Genomic DNA, 21803 nt, shown 5'->3' with positions numbered 1-21803 from the left:
CCATGGAAACAATGATTTGGAAGAGACTTTTGAAACTTTGGTTTAAGGTAGAATTTCCCAAGGCAAGAACTTTTAAAAACATTACAGTCAGCTCAGCACATTCCAAATTAAACAATGAGAAATGTCTGTATTATATATTTGAGAATTATTTTCTGAACAAAAAGGTTTTCAATGGTTAGATACTATTTTTCTTCCAAAGAAATGGAAATAACAGGATACTAGAAATACACTTTTTTATGTGAAGAGAACATTTTAACTTGTTCCTACTTTTTACCTTTTAGTCTTTGTTGTTCACTACTTTTTATCCAGAATCAGAGGCTTCCAATAAAAGATTCCCATTTATTGCCTTCCTATGCAGATAATCTTGATTTCATAACTCCTTCAGTCCAGTCTCTAAGGAATTTGCTTTATCGACAAGAATGAATCCATGTTGTTTATTAGAGTTTTGAGGAAAATTCTTAAGGCTCCATATTTTTGACACAAAAAAAAAAAACCCTGAAGAAAGGAATATGTGATTATTTTAAAAGATGAATTCACAGAATTTTTTATCAATTTTATCAGAATCTCAATTGCAAAAGAAAGTTAAAAACTGATGGCTATTACTGAATACTGCTTTTGAGTGGGTCACACTTGGGAGACACAAAGACATTATAACAATAGCTTCTCCTCTGTCATCCTTTTTAAACTACCCTCCTTCAGGGAAGAGATCATGTCTCTTGCTCACTTCATAAACATGGTTCTTCCATAGTACATGGCACATACTGTATTTAGTATTCAAAAACTGCTTGATGACTTGATTGGATGGATAGATGGATGGATGGGTGGAGTACAGAAGACTGTGGACCTGAAAACTTTAACATTGAACTTGCTATAGGCTGAATGTTTGTGTCCCCCACCCCATCCATATGCTGAAACCTAACTCTAAATGAGATGGTATTAGGGAGTGGGGTCTTTGTGAGGTGATTTAGTCATGAGAGTGGAGCCCTCGTGTGAGATCAGCAGCCATATATAAGAGAACTCAGAAAGGTCCCTTGTCACGTCTGCCATGTGAGGCCAAGAAGCTGATCCTAATCTGCCAGTTGATTTTTGAACTTCCCAGCCTCCAGAGCTGTGAGAAATAAATATGTATTGTTTGCAAGTCATTTAGTATAGAGTATTTCTGTTATAGCAGTCTGAATGAAGGAAGAGCTCTAGCTCTTATAATTAGGTAACCTCATTCACCGCCCACATAGCTGTGAACCTTGGCCATGAGAAATGCTCCAGATAGATCCTGGAGCTCCTTCAACATTGTCACCTCCTTGCTATATGGAAGCCCTAAATTCCATCTCGAAGACAGTGAACACCTGAAAGATGTTAACAAGGTGTATAAGCAGCTGCTATAAAGCTGTTGTACATAGGGTAGTCCTGAGTGAGATAGAGAGCTCAGATGCCAAAGCACAACTTAAAATAACATACCATCTGTGTGGGATGTTGTAAACCTCCAGAAATTCACAGGCCATTGCTAAGTGTCAGCACCTGCCTGACAGAGTGCCTTTGGAGTTCACAATATTGTGCAACTCAAAAAGCACAGCCACGCCAGCACACCAGACTTCCTAGAGAACACAGGACAATGCAGTGTGGGTGTGGGGGCTGTAGCGGGCAGTGTGGGTGTGGGGGCTGTAGCGGGCAGCGTGATTATTCTGCTGGCCTTGCAGCCACACCTGCACAGGGAGTGTCACACCATGGCACCTCCTAGTACACTAGTTTCCCGAAAAAGACTCTGGTGAAGAGGGCACCTCATATAAGTTACTGTATGTTTTCTTTACTTCTAAATAGAGTTTCTGTGTTGCTCAGTGGGTTTTTAAAGAGCCTTACAGATGATGAGAAGATCTTTGTGAACTCACTACTAAGAAGTCATTTCTTATTAAAAAAATGGAAGAAGTAGGGAATGAAAGAGTATTTGATAATTCTGCAAAGTAAATCTTGCTTTTAAATGATGTATAGAGAGCCCACATCCTAGGCTTATTTTATAAAACAGGCTAAAATTCATAAATGTATTTCCCAGTCCATGCTTATGGCATCACTATGTAAAGCACACTGGATAGCAATGGTAATAGTAGCCCTTTTACTGAGGCTGAGCTGAGTTCAAAGAATGTTTTATACATCTTATACTCTACGGAGGACACTAGCTGCTATAGCTGCATCTTACAATCAGGAAGCCAGCTCAGAAAGGTTAACAAGTATGCACAGAGACACACAGCCAGCAAGTATCATGAGCTACTGTATAAAGTTCAAGGTACAGCAATGTTCTTAGACTTGGATTTTAATTATTTGCAGTGCCCAAATGCCACTATAATCACTTAAAACATTGAGTTATAAGCACAGGCATACCAAACTATCAAATTATCACTAGAATTTTTTACCTTTACTTTTATAAAACTTACAATAATAAGCATATTTTTCTCAAAGTATAATGTTAAAGACAGACTAAAGGAAATCTTCACAGTTAGAAGTTATGGACTGATCCAGACATGGTAGTGCTCTTCTTGCGATCTGAACTAGACAGGAGGCATAGATAGGAAGGTTTCAGTCCAAGGCCAGGCCTAGGCAAAAAACACTTGAGACCCTAACTGAAAAATAAACTAAGGCAAAAAGGACTGGAGATGGGGCTCAAGTGGTAGGAGGATTTCTCAGAAACACCAGACTCAAGAGTTCTAACCCCAGTACTGCCAAAGGAAAAAAAAGCTACTGTAGGTATTTACCAAATTTTGAATTCTGCAGCCCAGAATACCATCAGTGTGAAATCCAGCTTTTGCTTTCTGTTTTTAATTCCATCTTGTGTCAAAACTAAAAGTCACTTTGAGCTTTATAAACATAAAGACAAATTATTTACTTACCTCTTTGTCTCCCTCTATTATGTTAGTGTTTATTATTTGCCCTTCAGTCATATATGTTTGTGGTATTTCAGGAGGTTGAAGTGGATTAAATCATTATAAAAGTATAAGCTTTTAATTGGCTAATACCTTAATAAATAAGCCTGTTCTATTACCCTCTCCTTAAGAAGACAGGATTTAGGTGGATTATTAAGAGGGGTGTGGTGTGGAAACCTAAGAAAGGCTAAATGTACTTCCAATCAGTACATTCTTCAGTGACAATCATTTGTCACTCAAAGTGATGTTTTAAACCCAGCATTATATGGAAGAAAAAAAATGCAGTTTTATTTTGCTTTGCCAGATTTAAATTTTCTCTTTTTTTCAAAGTCATGCTTGTTTTTTTGGTTTTTTGAGGGGGGACTGGCTCATTATTTTAAAAAAAGACACTCAATATTTGTTATCAAAACAGTTGCTTGCACAGTTAGTGTCTCTTCCCAACTGACCACAATGAAGATCACATTCTGAAGCCAATCTGCAGGATGTGGATCTCACAAACTGAAAGTGGGGGTTGGGTGGGAACAGAAACTCAGTCCAAAGATCAGCATGTTGTCAGCTAACAGACTTTAGAGAACTCTGTCAGGCAGGTGGGTGGACAGGGCTTCCCAATCCCAAAGAAGCAAAGTTCAAAATATAACATTTAAAAAGTTTTGGACCAAGTATGGTGATTCACACATATAATCCCAGCTACTTGGGAGACAAAGATCTGGAGAAGTGTTGTTCTAAGCCAATCAAGGCAAAAAGTTATCAAGACCTCATCTTGGTCATTAAGCTGGGAGTTGTTGCTGGCTGGTGCTATGAAGGAGGCCACAGGTAGAAGGATCATGGTCTGAGGTCAGCCCTAGGCAAAAATACAAGACCCTACCTAAAAAGTAACTAAGGTAAAAAAAGTGGGGGAAGGTAGCTGGTGGTGGTGTGGTTCAAGAGCACCTGCTTAGCTAGCATGAGACCCTGAGTTCAAAACCCAGTATGACAAGTTCTGTACATAAGCTATATTTTCATTTTTTTAAACTAACACATAATGGTTATACATTTATATGAGGTACAGGGTGATATTATAATATGTATATATAATGTATAATGATCAAATCTGGGTAATTAGCCTTTCCTTCCCACTAAACATTATTTCTTTGTGTTGGAAATATGTAAAATCCTCTCTTGTAGCTCTTTTGAAGTATACAGTAAAATATTATTAACTATGGTCATCCACTTTGGTACAGAACAGTAAAACTTATTTCTGCCTATTTTAAATAACTTTGGTATCCATCCTCTCTCTACCTCATCACCGCCCCCCCACCATCTGTTAACCTTCGTTCTACTCTGTACTTCCATGAGGTCAACGTTTTTGCCTCCACCTGAATGAGAGCTTGTGTGTCTTTCTGTTCCTATCCTATTCGCTTAACCAGCATATCTTTGTTGCTACAGATGACAGGACTTCAGTCTCTCTTTTTTATGGCTGAATAATTCTTCCTTTCAATGGGCTAGAATTGTGTATTGTAGATGCTAGAGGTGGAAAGGACCCTGAAGATGGTCTAGACCAACCTTCCCCTCTACACTTACTTTAGGGCAGGTTAGGATGTCACCAAACATCAGCAGCTTTGATTTTTCCAGCACAGGAACTAAACCAAGCAACATAAGCCATCCATCAGGCTGTTAAATTATTCTGTCCCAAAATAATTTCAAATAAATCATAAACACTTGAATTGTATTAATTTATTTCATTAAATTGAAAAGGCAAATATTCTGTTTACTAAACATATGATTCTCTGTGCTCCTGATTAGATGAGAAGGTCAAATGTTAACACCCAAGAGTACAATAGCCTATTGTTATTACAACAGTGAATCAGCGCCCTCTAGCAACTGACAAGTCACCACTAAAAACAAAAAAGCTTGTGAAAATTACCTGTGAAACGAAAATGTTCTTAATACTGTTCTGGACACGTTATACCATCTCCTTTTAACACTCATGAAGAATGTATAGCACAGGTCGAGACAGCTCTGTAAGCAGGTAAAAATAATAACGCAAGGTGGTGAGGGCTACTTCAGGTGCGAGAGCTATGGACAGACAGTGACGCACTACTGAGGAATGCGAAGGTGAAAGAGAAGATGTCCTGGATTCCTGGGAGCTCCCAGGATAGTACGAGACATGGGACCCTTGGAGGGAATATTAAAACAGGTTTATTAAGAACTGTTGCACCATTGTTTGTTTTTAAATGGTGTGGGAGCAAAGAAACAGAACTGCTGGGAGTTTTGAGGATTATTTCAATGAAGAGATGACATGGGACTGAGAATTAAAAGGAGAGAGTAAACTGGGAATGGAGGTTTACTCCTGTAATACCAGCTACACAGAGATTGGGAGGATTGTGGTTCAAGACCAGCCCAGGCAAAAAGTTAGTAAGATCCTCATCTCAACAAATAGGCCAGGCATTGTGGTTCACAACCGTGAAAATCCAGCTGGGCAGGAGGCAGAAGTAGAAGGATCACAGCTCAAGGCCATCCTTAGGCAAAAAAAAAAAAAAAAAAAATACATGAGACCCTATCTGAAAAATAACCTAAAGCAAAAAGGGCTGGAAGCATGGCTCAAGGGGTAGAGCACTTGCTTAACAGGTGAAAGGCCCTAAGTTCAAACCCCAGTACCAGAATGACAGAGAAAGAAAGTAGTTTGCCAGGTGAAGAACAGAGTAATGTCATTTGAGGAAAGAAGAAAAGCAAGCAAGAAGGTATGGTGCTGAGGAAGAATAGGAAATACAAAAAAGCCTGAGAAGAGCTTCAGTGCCAGTGTAAAGCTTGTAGGACTTGCCTTCTTGACAACTGGGAACACAGGATTTCCCACCTGGAAGATAATGTAAGTGGATGCTTGCTTTTTCTCATCATATAAATTTGAGAAAGCGAAGCCATGATCAGGAAAAATACTAAGACACAGTGTATAAGGCATAATTATAAAGCAAACTCTGAACCCTCTCACCTGTACAGAAATATACCATGGCCAACAGAACACCCCTCTTCCTTCCCAAATGTATTCTCACTGAGCTCCAAAGGATGATAACCACTATCCTGCATCTTAATCACATCTTTGTTTCTTTATAGTTTTATCAATTTTGCATACCGCCTCAAAAAAACAGCCTAGTTTGGATGATTTCTGACTGCATAAATTAAATATATTCTTTGGGTTTCATTTCTGTTCTTTGACATTCCATTTTAAAGATTCATTCTTGCCATTGACTGTTGCAATAGCAATATTTTAAAGTTTACATTGCTGTATAGTATTCTCTCATTTCAATATTTCACAGCTTTTCTTGCCTGTTATTATTGTATATTTGTTGTTTGATTTCTTTACCAGTTTTTATGTTTATTGCTGGTTTTCCTTTACCAGTTTTTAGCCAGCTATTATAAACAATACTGCTATGAACTTTTGCACTCTGTATCTTATTCAAGTGTGCATAGCAGTCTCTAGATCATACTCACCTTTAAAGAAGGCAGTTTTTTACAGCAGTTTTGGGTTCATAGCAAATTTGGAGGAAGGTACAGAGATTTCCCATGTGCTCCCTGTGTCCCACAAATGCACAGAGTCCTGCGTCATCAACATCCCCCACCAGAAAGGCACCTTTACTTCATGGGTTCCAACAAATGTAGCATGACAATGTATTCACCATTGTAGGATCATGCAGAATACAGAATATTTCTTTCTCTCTTTTCTTTTTTATTCTTTCTTTTTTCTCTCTTTCTCTGTCTCTCTCCCTCTGACTCTGGTACTGGGGCTTGAACTCAAGGCCCTGCACTTGCTAGGCAGGCTCTCTGCCACTTGAGCCACCCCTTCGGTCCTTTTTGTTTTAGGTTATTTTTCACAGGGTCTTGCTTTTTTGTTCAGGCAGGCCTCAGATCGCAATTCACCTAACTATGCCTCCCACATGGCTGGTATCACAGGCATAAGTCACCATATCCAGCTTTTTGGTTGAGATGGGATCTCTCTAACTTTTTGCTCAGGCTGTTCTTTAACCACAATCCTCCTAATCTCTCCCTCCCAAGTAACTGGTATTACAGGTATGAGCCCCCATGCCCTGCTTTTTGGTGCTAAATATTGAACCCAGGGCCTCAGACATGCTAAGCATTCACTCTACCACTGAGCTTAAAATTTTTTCTATGCTCTGGCTATTCATCCTCTCTCCTCTTAATGCTTGCCAACCACTAATCACTTTACTTATACCATATGGTTGGAATCAAACACTACGTAGCCTTTTCAGATTGGCTTCTTTCACCTAGTAATACATTTTAAATTTCCTCATGTCTTTTCATTTTTTAGAGATGAATAATATTCCATTGTCTTGATATACTATACTTATTTATCCATTTACTTGCTAAAGAATATCATGTTTGCTTCCAAGTTTTGGCAATTCTGAATAAAGCTGCTTTAAACATCCAGACTTTTGTGTGGACATAAGTTTTTTACTACTTTGGGCAGATACCAAGAAATGCAAATACTGATCCTAAGGTATGAGCATTTTAGTTTTGTAAGAAACTGTCAAACAGATTTCCAAAGGAGCTGCACCACTTTGCATTTCTACCAGCAATGATTCATATTCATTATTTAGGAAGTGACTTTTGATGGGACTGTGTGGCAGAAACTGCAGTGGGGTTAGTAAAAAGGATCAAGTCCACATGTGGAGAGGGGAGGTCCAAGCTGAGGAGCAATCCTGAGGCAGAATTAAACTGCACAGAAAATGGAGTGACTCCTGTCAGCAACCCTAAATTTTCCAACTTGGAAGACTAATATCCCTAATTGACATTAAAGTTCTGGAAAAGAAATAAGTTTTAGAAGAAAATTAGTACCAGTTTGGATTTGAGGTGACAGCTGGACCTATCTACAAGTGGAAATATGTGTTAGGCAACCAGAAATATCCATGTAGTGGGTAGGAAACGGAGGGGCTGGAGAGGAAGATTTGAGAATGCTAACACACAGTTGGTTGACAAAGCCACAGGAAGGGACAATAAGCATGAATTGCCCTTTTAGCATTTTCTATGTGTTAGGCACTACTATAAAAATGTTACATATAAAGGGCTGGAGAGTGACTCAAGCAGTAAGAGCACCTGCCTAACAACATGAGGCCCTGAGCTCAAACTCCAGTACCGCTGAAAAAACCCAAATGTTACATATATCAACTCATTTAGTGTATGTAACAACCCAATGAAGGTGATAGATTTTCACTTTACAGATGAGAGAACTGGTTAGAGAGAGATGGAATTTGCTTGCCCAAATTACATGTCTAGTCAGTGGTGCCCAAATTACATGTCTAGTCAGAGATTATTCAGGACGGTTTTTGGAAAGGACCAGACTTTGTAGGATAAGGTGGAGAGCCTAGAAAGGAAACTTGGATGAACAGTCATGGGGCTAAGAGGAGCTCCAGAAGGCTGGCACTGTAGCCAAACCTGGATTAGCTTAATAAGGTAAGTAATGCAGGTACCTGGTCCTACCAGAGGAGGTTAGGTACAGTGACAAAGAAGAACCAGTCTAGCTGTGAACAAACCTATTCAGGCTTGCTTCATTGCTTCCCAGTAAAGGAAGTTAAACCTATTTTAAAAAATCTAAAAAATAAAAGGTAGAAAAATACTTCTTGCTTTTGGTTGCTTTCTATAGCTAAAGTAAAAAATAAACATCCCTCCCTGAAGTAATTCAGTTATGTGTGGGTATGGGAAGATGGTAGAGAAATGGGGACAGTAATGGGAAGACAATTGTGCAGAGTAAATAAGACAGAAGCAGCTGAACTGAGCAGGAAGGAGGGAGGAGGAAGCCTTGGGAGACTCCCTACTCTACCTGTGCCTAGAGTTCCACCATCTCCCAGTGGCTTGGTGTCTCTGCTGAAAGTGGGTGGAAATAGGTATCCAGATGGCTCTTCAGCTGCACCTGAAATCCCCAGGGCTCTGACTTCTTCCTGGTGTTGCCATGTCTTTCTGCGGATAGGTTGTCTACTGTTTGTCACAAGGTTGGCAGTTCAAGATGCCTTCTTCTCTGAGTTGTGTAGCATGTTCAGACAGACATGACCTCTGCAGAAGGGCTTGAGGTCTGAGCTGAATAAAACAGACATAGTGCTGACTGCGGTAAGAGAGGAGAAAATTCAAATCTGATCTTCATTTATTTGCTCATTAATTTATTCATTATTACCACAAATAGTTATTAACATCTATAATATTCTAGGTGGTAGGATGGGGCTTGTGTAAACAAAAAAGGGACTAAGACAGGACTGACCTTTGCCCCTCATGGAATTTATAATATAGTTGGGGGGATAAACAAAAAATAGTAAAGCAATTAAGATTATAAAACTGTCACCTGTAATAAGGAAATAAACATGTGGCTACAAAAGATGAGCAGGTGAGGTGACTGTTAAACAGTGGTTATGGAAGATGTGGCAGAGACTCCCTGTGCTCACTCATGTCCAGTTCTCTTTGTGGTTAAGGCACAGGAGAGAACCATACATCTCCTTTCCCTTGCATTTGGCTGGAGTCTTGTGACTAATTCTGACCAGATACTAGTAGCAAGTTGCTACCATAATAAAAACCTTAAGATATGTGGCAGCCAGTGGTAATGGAGTCTAGAGAGATGACATTTCTTGTGGTCAAACCAACTTCTGTATGAATTGGAAAGAAGATTACATAGGTTTAAAAAAATGTGATTCTAGGGGAAAAGATTAGAAAAAAATGTTCCTACTGTGTGTTGGCTTCTACTGGCTGTGTTATGGCAAGCCTTTATAAGCTCAAAAAGAGTTGATTGATTTGTAAGCAGACATGAAAAGGAATAGCAATATTTTAGAAACTGGGGCCTTAAAAAATTGCAAATCCTTACAGGCTTTAGAGTCTAAACACTAAGATGGAAACTGATAAAGCCTTGAAAGACAAAGCCCTTTTAAATAAGCTTATGAAAAGATCAGATTAAAAGTGTGGCCTCAGCACTTATTGGTGAAGCCTCTAAATGGAATAAGAAACTTTAGAGTAGACAGTATTAAGATATTCAATTGGACAAATACTTAAGGCAAAAATCAAATTAGGGTACAACTTGTTCTCAGAAAATTATAGACTTGTATAAGCTCAGAGTACCTCTAATGGCAAGAGATCACAGAGATGGTGGATGGGTTAAGAAAGCAAAAGAATATAGTAGATCTGAGAACCATGTTTCTAAAAAGAACTGTGGATACTGGCAAATACACTTTACTAGAATTAAAGAGATAAGAAGCTTGCTAAATTTCAGGAGGACTTAAAGTCAAAGGATTCGTGAGCCCAGGTGGACCTGTTTTCTTCCAACATTATACAAGTAGGATATGGACTAAGAAAACTACTCAGTCCCCAAGAAGGAAACATACCCATTAGGATGTGGCCAAGGAACATAACAGAGGAAGCCTCTCCAGAAAGTGGCACCCCCTCACCCCCATGGTAGGAGCCTTTATGGCTTTTTCCCATACAACCAAGGGCTGGCAGAGTGGCTTAAGTGACAAAGTACCTGCCTAGCATTCATGAGGCCCTGAGTTCAAACCCCAGTGCCACTAAAAACCCAAAACAAATAATAGAACTGCAACCAAATGGTCAGTGTGTGCATCCAGATTCCATTTTTTCCCTTTCAGAAATAGGAATACACAGTATTTCATATGGTTGACCTGGCCCTGTTCCTCCCCTGTTCAGTTTCTGTTGAGGATGGATCAATCTATCATTATTAGTTCATAGGTCTGTCAACCAAGAGGGGCCACATGAAGATCTGATGTACAGACTACCACAAACTACCTAGATTCTGGGCTATGAACTCCACACTGTGACCAGTTTGTACTTTGGTCTTTGAGGAAGGAAGTTAGTGGGCTCTGTGAGAGGGAAGAAGAATGAAACAGAAGATAGACACAGTAATAGACACTAGCGATTACCCCTTTCCTTTTGGCAAACAGGTTACATTCCCTTGTCCTCTTACAGTAAGGTGGGACAAAGACGTTACGGCACTAAATACCAAAGCATTTAATAAGTTCTGGGAGACCCTCCAGCACTGTTCTGGCAAACATAGAGGAAATGAAAGTTAATCTTTACTGTCACTGTGATTGTATTGAGGGATACCCAGGAATTGGTAAAACACACTTCTGAATGTGTCTGTGAGAATAGCTCCACAGAAGACTGGTGTGTGAGTCAGTGAGTTCAGTGGAGAAGATTCAACCTGAACATGGGCAGACGTGTCCATTTAGGTTGGAGGCCTGGATGAAGCCCAAAAGTGAAAGAAAGGGAAAGCTTGTGTACATGCATGCTCAATGATTCTTGAGTGACTGCATTTTTTGCTGCTGCCACCACCCATGAATATCAGACTTCAGATTCCTTAACCTTTGAACAGAGACTTACACCAGTGACTCTCTGTGGTTTCCAGACCTTCAGTTTTAGACTGGGTCTAAGTCTCTCTCTCTCTGTCTCTCTCTCTAAGTCTCTCTGTCTCTCTCTCTAAGTCTCTCTTATCTCTCTCTCTAAGTCTCTCTCTCTCTTTCTCTCTCTCTCTTTCTCTCCCTCCCTCTTAGCTGAGGTATCCAGTTTTTGGATTGAAGATCTACAGTTTTCCCTTCCTCTCCAGCTTGCCATTATGGTACTGTTAAGTCTCTGAATATGTAAGCCAATTTAATAAATTTCCTCTTTTAAACACTGTCAATTGGTTTTGTTCTTTGGAGAATCCTGACTACTACAGATGATGAGGAGGTTGTGTTGAGATGGAGGTGGTAAATATTCAAAGTACCATGGAATTCAAGGGCTCTGCAGCAAATGTTTTAGAAGTGAAAAATGAGTGAACTGTATTGAGCTACCAAGATTGGGGAGAGGAGGATTGTCTTTGTATCACATCATAGCCTAAACTGTCTAATACAAAAGGCCTCTTTGAAGATGTATCATTTAAGCTAAAAAAATTTATGAGATGAGAAGGAACTAACAGAGAGACTATCCCAGACACAGGAAGCTTTATGTGAAAAGATGTTGAAGCAAGAAAGGACTCCTTATGTTGATACTGATGTCATGCAAGTAGAAAGTAGAATAGCAGTTATCAGAGGTGTGGGTGGTTAAGGGAATTGAGGAGATGTTTGTCAAAGGATATGTAGTTATAGTTAAATAAGAGAAGTATTTTTAAAAATTACCAGAATAGGCAAATTTGTAGAGAAAGAAAAAGATGAGTGTTTACCCTGGGAAGTTGAGGTTATATGATAAGTCTGGGAGGGGAGGGAAATGGGAATGACTAATACTTGTCATGGAGTTTATTTTTTTATGTGATGAAAACATTTTGAAATTGATTGTGGTGATGGTCCATGTAATCATAGTTTAGTTTGTTCAGTACTGTGAATATAGTAAAAAAAACTTTTGGATTGTATACTTTATGGCAGCACTGGGGCTTGAACTCAAGCCCTCATGCTTGCTAGGGAGTGCTCTACCACTTGAGCCACTCTGCCAGCCTAGATTGTATACTTTAAATGAATTAATTATATGACATATGAATCATATCTCAATAAAGCTGGCTTTTCTTTAGGGAAAAAACCCTAAGATAATAACATGCTCCAGATTTTCAAATCTATTACATAACATGATCAATATACTACAATTTTATTATGCAGAAAGGTGTTCTCTTCAGTTTAGGAGTGTTGTAGCACTTGTATTCTAAGCGGGGTCTACCACAGTAGTCTCATGAGCTCTCCACGAGAGCTGCAGAGAACAGGGTTTAGAAACAGCTCACTGAAAGACAATTGCAAGGAGCTTTCAGATTCACAGAGTGCTGTTTTCTGTTTCAAAACTTTCTCTTGCTTTCTTTTCCAAGAAATGGTTTGTGGTTTTTGCAACTAATTCCTGACACTGCTAATGATAGTGTTGAGAAACAAAATACTACACAGAAAACCAAACAGAATCCATAACCACTGGCTTTCCAGTGTGCTAACATGAACATCTCCCACTCATTTCTCAAAAGGTAAAGAAAAATTGTGTCAGAATCATAGATTTTCCAAAGTTCTTTTAAAATTATTGTTATTTTAAATATTGTATAGTCTACTTGCCAGAGAGAATTCTTGAATCCTTGCCATGCCGTTAGTAATATTAGTCTATTTCCACTGAGAGGTGGACTTCTGAGTGATGTCCTCTAGAACACAGCTGGGTATAGAGGTCTGGGCAATTTTCACTAGACTCAGAACAGAACCAGTCACTGATCCAGAGGTGGTAGGAGTGAATAGCACGGTGCTAGACTCAACAGCAGGTGCTCAGAGAAAATTCAGGCTGGCAGGCAGAATCCAGACACTCAACAGTTGTAGAGACTGTAATAAGCACAGAATGATCAATAGTATCTGGGAGATTTGTGACCAGGTTTGCAAGAAGTAGCAATTTGCTACTTCTTTGCAAATCTGATCATGACAGAAGCTGACAGAACAATATGTAAATATGCAGCTTAGTCTGTGATGAGGCTTTGGGCAGAAATGCAAGCAACATATTCTCGTCTACAAATCCCTGAAACCTAACCTTCCTTGCAATTTTGTCCTCATGATGTGTTACCTTGCCTCTCATCCTCAAAGTTCCCATCACTCTGGACTTCTTTCCAACCAACCTCTTTTGTACTCCAGTCTTTGTCATTTATATTAAATGCCATCTCCTCACAGAGGCATTCTCAGGACACTCGCAGTCATTCCATTTTTATCCCCCAATAATTTTTAGAACTCCCCCACCTCATTTTCTGCTCTAGGATCAAGGAGCACAGGGTACCTGTTTGTCTGGTTCCTTGTGGCATCCAGCAATATCAGGCACTACCATATCCTGGGTAGTTATTAAACATTTAATGAACTACTGAATGAACAGATAAACTAACCCAAAGCTACTTAGAAAATGAATTGATTTAGTTGGGAAAGACAGAAGACAACAGTTTCTGTAGCTAAAAATATATGAAACCAAATCCCTGACTAAACAACAGGAGCCAGAGAGGAAAAGGTTGCCACTTTTATTAAAGTATTAATGAATGAGGGAATGAAACCATTTGGTGGGAGTGAAGTGGAGGAGGAGACGGCACTGAATGGCTTGAGTCTTGATGGAGAATGAACTATTACAGGATGATGGAACAGCCTGGTTTGGACATTGTAGAGGGTAACCAGAAAAATACCAGTCCTCCCTCTTGGTTTAAGAAATGAGGGAACCTGATCTTGTCTGATCTTGAAGACTAGGCAGCACTGGGCCTGGTTTGTCCTTTGATGAGAGAATGTGGGAGAATAAATAAGCCTTACTTAAGAGGATGGAAAGGTACATTTTCACTAGGGTTCAGTTTATGAAGATAAAGTCTTCACAAAGGTTTGGATATGGTGAGGCTTGTTCCTGATGGAGTATGGGTAGCGTGGAGAAAGGAGAAAACATCTTAAAGGGGTGGGGTATAGGGGTGAAGAAGCATCTGGAGGAAGATGAGAGTTACCCAAGGCACAAGGGAAGGAGGAATTTTTTGAAGATGGAGGATTACAGAAATAATAAAGCAGAAGTGATTTGCCTCAAACATGCAACTTTGCTGTAGTTTACAGGATGTCTGGCAGTACCTGGTCTAATTACAGAAAATAGTGCTCCAATTGTCCTGCAAGACAATGAAGACCTAATCTGGAGTTGGCCTCTAAACACATGGAAAGAATAGCTATCTATCACACCACTATAAAGGTTCTGTTCTACGTACTAGCTAGACAGTAGTGGCAAGCCACTTTAGAAGGCAAGTGGGTCTAAACAAAGAGTAGTATGTTTCTTGATCCTTGTCTAAAAGTTCACTTAGTAGCATACATTACTTCTAATTCCAACGTAAAATGAAGCAAGCCTAGTAAATGGGTTCTAAGAGCAACCAGTTTATTGTGACCTGTCCATCCAGACTCTGAATCTGTACATGCTCCTTGTGGCTAGGCAGAAAGTAAAGAGGCACACCAACTCTCTTAAGGTACTAGAGGGTAGTAGAGTAAATGAATATAATCTTTTCTCTAACATTGAGTATTTGTTTGGGTTTTTAAGTTATGTACAATGTAGTTAATTTGTTGTCTGTTCCCAAAGGTACAGTGTAAAACATAATCACTCATATTGAACACTGGCTTAATGACATTCCCTATATACAAATGGTACTTTATATATGCCACTCAATTTATTCGTCCCAATAATCTTAAAAAGTGAGCACTATTATTCTTCTTTGACAAATGAAAATGCTGAGTCTTGAGGGCTAACTTGTTAAACACATAAACCTGATTTCAAGCCCAATGTTCTTTCCAGTATTACTCACCTCACTCTGGAACCACAAAAAAGTAAGGCTCATTGTCAAAGAAGTGGTTATGGTTGTGTCCCAGAAATGCTCCCTTGAGAGAAGTGAAGGCAGAGGAAACAACATGTTAGAAGTAGCTGCAATTTGAAGTTGTTGTTGTTGTTGTTCAAGAGGTACTCTTTGAACAACCATGCAGCCCACTCCATGCTGTTCAACCTGGTGACCACAGAGTAAGAATCTGATACTCCCCCAGGTACTGACGGTGTTATGACATAACATGTTAAAAAAAAATATGAGTTACATTGATGAGTAAAGCAATACAGTACATTCAGACCAACACTTTGTAGAATACCAGGCAGAAGAGCAATCAATATGAACTAAGCTGTCCAGGTGACAGGAGGGACACAGAATCAAGCAAGTACAAGAACATGACTTAGAAAAACTAAAACTTTGTCTTTGAATGTTTCTGTAAATGGTTAGTGTTTTTGTAACTGGGAGTTGGCTTAGGAATTAGGGTGGCTACAATGGGGGAAATGTGGTGGTTTTCCCAGTTTGCTCAAGTGGCAAGGGCAAAGAAAAGTACTTGTTTTTATTCTCAGATTGGAGGAAACCAAATTCCTGACCGAGTTCCTAAATCGTGGGAAAAAGTAACCAGTGCCTTTGGAAGGGGGTGAGTGCCGGGGAGGTCAAGGGTCCAAGGGGTACATGCCTGGGTCTGTTTGTCAGCTAGAGCTGGTTGAAATGAGAAAGTGAAAGCTCAGAAGGACTGAGAAGCCACTTCCTTTTCAAAAGCTGCTTCAGAGCAGAGTGGAAAGCCCCAGACCCCCGTCCAGTCAATCCTGACAATCAAGGAAGCAAAGAGGCAGAAGGGACGGGTCCACGGCTTCTTGGGATAGGAGAATCCATGGATAAGTTTAAGATAGTGCTGGATCTATACCTCAAGTACCGCAACGCGCTGACCTATGGCCTGGTGACTCTGCTGACGGCAGGCGGGGAGAAAATCTTCTCCGAGGTGGTGTTCCAGTGCCCATGCAGCGATGCTTGGAACCTGCCCTACGGCCTGGTCTTCCTGCTGGTGCCCGCGCTCGCGCTCTTCCTCCTGGGCTACTTGCTGAGCGCGCGCACGTGGCGCCTGCTCACGGGCTGCTGCGCGCGGAACTCTCGCTCCAGGTGCCTCCTGGGCTGGCGCGGCGCGCTGGTGTGCGCGCAGCTCAGCTTGGCAGCCGCGCTCGCGCCGCTCACCTGGGTGGCGGTGGCGCTGCTCGGAGCTTCCTACTACGAGTGCGCGGCCAGCGGGAGCGCAGTCCTGGCACAGCTCATGTGCAAAGGCCGCGACCCCAGCTGCGCCACCCAGCTGCCGCTGGTTCCCTGCGGCAAGGCCAAGGCATCCGAAGTGCAGGAGCTCCTAAAGCACCTCAGGGCTCAGTCGCAGGTCAGGCGCTGGCGCTGGGCGCGGCTGGGAGGAGCAGAGGGGGCGAGCTTCCAGAGGGAGGGAGAAATCGGGGACTTTTCTCTATCCAGGCGTTACTCTAAGAGAAAGTGGAATGGCTTTTGTTTCTGATAAGCCGACAGGTGAATATTTAACTAAAGAGAATGAAAAAGATTGTACATGAAAGACCAGAGTGAGAATGACAGTAGGCACACGTCAGCTGTGCCATACGCTGCGTTGGATTCTGTTGCTCCCGCTTTATTCTCTTAAAGCCCTAACGGGTGTTACCATCTCTACTACATGGTGAATCTCAGTTACAGGGGAAGTTGTCCAGCCAGGAGAAAGTGGTGTTACAATAAAATGGCCAGCCACAAGGCCACCACCCACACTCCTTCTGGGCTTATGAAGCTTATAGGTTCTTTAGAAGTAATGCTCCTTTCATTGGATTTGTCGAAATCCCACATTTTGAGTGTTTTTGTTTTTGTTTTTTAGGACGAGAGGTGGGGAGTAAGTAGTTCTGGGGTTTGAATTCAAGGCCTGGTACTTGCTAGACAGGTGCTCTAACACTTGAGTCACATCCCTAAGTCCTTTTTGCTTTGGTTATTTTTGGAATAGGATCTTCCGCTTATACCCAGGTGACCTGGACTGAGATCCTCCTACTTACGGGTTTTGTAGGTGGGATGATAGATGTACCACTATGTACAGCTTTTTTTTTTTTTTTTTTTACTGATTGAGAACGGGAGGGGGAGTGTCCCTAACTTTTTGCCTGGGCTGGCCTAGAAATATGATCCTCCAGATCTCCACCTCCAGAATAGCTGGGATAACAAGCCTGAACCACCACTCTTGGCCTCAAATTTTGAGTGTTTTTTTTTTTTTTATTTTAAGTTTATCCTACATTAATAGTATGAGAGGATTTCATTGTGATAATTCCACGTATGACTACAGTGTACCTTGAACAAATTCACTCCCTCCATTATATTCCCATTCTGTCTCTCCTTCTACCCCCTCTTTCAAATTGTTTTTCATTATGCTGCCTCCATAAGTCTATATGCAGTGTAGTCCTCCCTGGGCCCTTCACATGACTTAGACTATGTCCATTTCTTGGACTCTCCAAGAAAGCAGTGGGACTATAGGAGTGGGCATCTGAGGATATCCTGTTACTCCTTCTTTTAAAGGGGTTGACATAAAATTGTTGCTTGTTCATCATCATAACTGGTAAGCAGTTTAAACTTTATCTGAGAATTTTAAAATGTTTAATTTAAAAAGTGATTACATTACTATTTTGTTCTGTTTTCTTAAGGTACTGGGCTGGCTCCTGATAGCAGTTGTTATTATCTTTCTTCTAATTTTTACATCTATCACCCGCTGCCTGTCACCAGTTAGTTTTCTGCAGCTGAAATTCTGGAAAATCTATTTGGAAAAAGAGCAACAGATCTTTAAAAATGAAGCCACAGAACATGCAACTGAATTGGCAAAAGAGAATATTAAATGTTTCTTTGAGTGTTCCCATGCAAAGGAATGCAACACCCCAAGCATTAAAGACTGGCAGCAAATTTCATCACTGTACACTTTCAATCTGAAGGAACAATACTACAGCATGTTGCACAAATATGTTAACAGAAAAGAGAAGAGCAACAGTATCAGAACTTCTGAAGGAGATGCAGTGATTCCCATCCTTGGCTTTGTAGATTCCTCTGTTATCAGCAGCACTAGTGACGTATGAACTTACAAAGAAACAGAAAATTTTTTTTTCAGTACTGGGGCTTAATCTCAGGGCCTTCACCTTGAGCCACTCTGCCAGCTCTTTTTGAGATGGGTATTTTCGAGATAGGGTCTCACGAACTATTTGCCCAGGCTGGCTTCAAACCATGATCCTCCTGACCTCTGCCTCCTGAGTAGCTAGGATTATAGGCATGACCCACTGGCTCTCAGCTTAAGAAAAAAAATTTTTTGAACTATTGTTTCATTGAAAATACTGCTATTGTTTATGACTGCTTTTTTTCCTTCCCAATTGTGGGATTTTAGATCTAAAATTGAAATATAAAGCTTAACCTCTTTATTATATTAATTATTAAACAAATAAACAAACAAAACCCAGGATAAATGATTCACCCAAAGTGCCAAACTAGATTAGAAGCCTTATTCCCTATTCTCAGTTCCTATTCAAATAAAAGATGTTAATCTTATAATGCTGTTTTTAACTAAGACAGTAGTGAGTACAACAAAAGAACAATTTAACTTCAGACCTTTCTACTAGGTTATATTAATTTCAACTTCACTTTTTTGCCAAGAGCAGCTTATTAGAAATCTAAAAATTATAAGATTTTAGCCTGCTTTCTCCCATAATGTATAGCATATTGGATTTCTACCCAAGCCTGCTGAGGTCATTCAAATATTATGATGTTTTATGGCTCTAATATGGCTACTATCCAAAAGTCAATTGAGAAAAGAAAAGTAAAAAATTTAAATATAAAACTTGAAAAGAAGTTTAGGATAACTGCAGGAAGTAACAATTGTTTTTAGTTTGTAAGATTTAGTTTGTAAGAAACATTTGAAAGCTATTTGTTATGGTAAATTTCAAATATGCACGAAAGTAGACATCTAATCATTAGACAGCTTCAACAGAGTGGGGAAGTCAGATAAACATGCCATACAAATAATTATAAAAATGCAAATTGTGATCTGATTTAGATTAGGGAAGTAAGGGGCTAGGGAAACTGAGAAACTGAAATCTGTAGAATAGATAGCAGAGCATTTCCTTCAGAAGGAACAGTATGCAAAGATTGAGGTGGAGCCATAAAGGTGACTAGAAAAACCAGGAATGGACAGACCATGCAGTGCCTTGAAACCAAGCTAAGATTTTGAATTCATCCTATTAGTATTTTAGGGATATTGATCTGCCATTTTTTTTTTGAAAATAATAGTAAGGGAAAAGAAGGAGAGTCAGGGTGGAGGCAGAGAAACTAATCAGGAGGCTACTGAAGTGAAAATAGGTAGGAGTGAACTTAAACTGGGTTGATGATGATCAAAATAGGAAAAATAGACTTTGTAGATGGGCATGATGAGATTCATTGATGGACAGGATGTAAACAGTTAGTGAACACAGTGATATCTACAGATAAATTCAATACCCATAATACCAGGACGTTTTAGAGATACTTATCTTCCATTAGCTTGTCATTCCTGCCCATCTCCCAAATTTATGAGTGTTTTCTGCATTTTTTAAAGTGAGGTATGAATACTTTAAACTATGAAACAATTGAGCACTGATTATGTTTAGCCCTTCTTCCTCTCTTGCTTCTTTTATTGCATTGGGCCACCAAGAGAAACTAGACTGAATATCCTGTTGTTGAAAATCATATTTAACAAGAAAGTGGGCAGTAGAAACTGCATGATCAGTTTTTTCCAATTCCCTAAAAGAACAGTTTTGAAAGTCATATACATCACGTCTACTTTCATTTTTGCTTCTTTTATTTCATTTTCTAAATTCTTTTTGTGTATTCTTCCACTTCAGAAATTTTTTTGATTTATTACTTACATCTCTCATTTATTACTTAAATCTTCAGTAATATTGTATTGTGTCTATTTTGTTGGCTTAAACTCCACTTTTCCTTGTAGCCTTTAGTAATTATGGTGAAAATATATATACTTAAGATTAAAAATTATAATGGTAGAAATTTGTGTGAGATAAAAAGTAAAATTACCTGTTGCAATGTAGCTTTCCGAGAGATAGCCACATACCCTGTCTGCAAAAAATATTATCCTGTAAATGTTGTTTTGTAAACTTTCACATCATTGTGAAGCAGCATATAACAATTTACCTCATTAAAAAATTACTGCACACTATTCTACTAGTTAGTAGGATGTGATCCCTTGTTTTTGACAGCATATACACCTAAGCATCAAATTGTCAAGTATGGTCACTTCTGGAAGATTAGTGCTGGAACTATTTTATTTTAAGCCTCATGTAGTTTTGATCATTGGACTTTTGAGTAATGAATAACAAATATTAATTGTGTAAGTAGAAAACATTAAATAAGAGCCCTACATTGGTGTAGGGATTTACAATCAACAAAGAAGTTTTGAATCATTGACCTCATTTCGTTTTCATGAGTTTGTGGGTTTTCATGAGTACTGTGAAGCATATCACTCACATTTAGTGTAGGTTTCATTACTAGCCTGAGGTCATGGGATCACACAATCTGGAGCTAGGTAGCTAGACCTCTCTAAATCATTTGGCTCAATGTGGTCACTTGGCTATTTTCATTATTGGGCCATGTATTATGTGCTTTTGTGAACAGAAGACAACACAGATGCTCTTAGTGAGGCTCAGTATTTCACATTTCATCCTAAAACTCGGCAACTATTGATAGTTAAGATAGCTTTTTTTTTTCTTTTTTCTTTTATTATTCATATGTGCATACAAGGCTTGGTTCAGTTAAGATAGCTTTAAATAAGAATAGTGTGACCGAGACACAGCATGGTGGGAATATGAAACTGTTTGGCATATTCCCTAGTTCTCTGGACCTGATCTCAAACAGGCCACACCATGGGCTCAACAGGCATTTTTACCCTTGCTGGGTGTATGTACTGGCTTAACAATTGAATCTTTATAATCATCCCCCCACCCCACCACCGGCAGCTTTATGCTGTCCTGAAACCTTAACTTTAGGAGACATTCAGAATCAGCTTCTGCTCTTAATATTTGCTGAAAACAAATATATTGTTGTAAGAAATGGTTCCACAGTGTACTGAGTACTGGCAAAATAATACACTTTAGGAGCATTAGATGAAGCATGGTCTCCTTGCTCCACCCAAAGCCGTGGCCAGAAATATCAATGCTGTATGAACTGATTAAAGACATAAGTGCCAAGGGAAGCATCCTAAAACAGAATTAACCTTGTACCCAAATGTCTCTGACTGAAAAGCCTTGTGGAACCCCTAAGTTTCACAATATCCTGCATCTTATCTACCAGGTGGCCTATGGTAAATAACTCTCCATACCACAAAAGATGGAGAAATCCTTCCAGTCTGAGTCATCCCTAGCCACAGCAACTGTTGCGTATTTTGTCAGCAGCAAACTCCCACTGAGTGCCTACTGTGTACTAAACCATTGTCTGCTCTGAAAGCCAAGCCTCCACTGGATCTAATTTTATCTCTTCCTCCTCATTATCTCCCTATGAAACAGCTCTTATGAATTACAATGCAAGGACCATGAATTGATATT

General features: G+C 39.7%; 1 protein-coding gene and 1 long non-coding RNA gene across 2 annotated transcripts in view; one reads left to right on the top strand and one right to left on the bottom strand.

Annotated features, from left to right (window-relative positions):
- The window catches only part of LOC141424042 (uncharacterized), a 24965-nt gene extending 8751 nt beyond the window's left edge, over nt 1–16214 (bottom strand). Inside the window, exons 1-2 of the long non-coding RNA XR_012448848.1 lie at nt 16085–16214; nt 275–15241 (exon numbers count right to left, since the gene is read on the bottom strand). This is a non-coding gene — a long non-coding RNA (uncharacterized lncRNA). The remainder of the gene's footprint in view (nt 1–274; nt 15242–16084) is intronic.
- Calhm6 (calcium homeostasis modulator family member 6) lies at nt 15398–21803 on the top strand. Its single transcript, XM_020176024.2, has 3 exons — nt 15398–15622; nt 15747–16579; nt 17877–21803. The coding sequence occupies exons 2-3, from the start codon at nt 16052–16054 to the stop codon at nt 18297–18299; spliced, it is 951 nt and encodes a 316-aa protein (XP_020031613.2). The 5' UTR covers nt 15398–15622; nt 15747–16051; the 3' UTR covers nt 18300–21803.

This window comes from Castor canadensis, chromosome 1 (genome assembly GCF_047511655.1).
Source record: "Castor canadensis chromosome 1, mCasCan1.hap1v2, whole genome shotgun sequence".
NCBI classification, from domain to species: Eukaryota; Metazoa; Chordata; class Mammalia; order Rodentia; family Castoridae; genus Castor; species Castor canadensis.
Note: the sequence above shows the minus strand (reverse complement) of the source record. Positions and strands in the feature narration are given on the sequence as shown.

Coding starts and splice junctions, on each gene's coding strand:
- Calhm6 (XM_020176024.2), top strand. CDS start 16,052: ATGGATAAGTTTAAGATAGTGCTGGATCTATACCTCAAGTACCGCAAC. Junction 16,580..17,876: donor ACCTCAGGGCTCAGTCGCAG/GTCAGGCGCTGG, acceptor TGTTTTCTTAAG/GTACTGGGCTGGCTCCTGAT.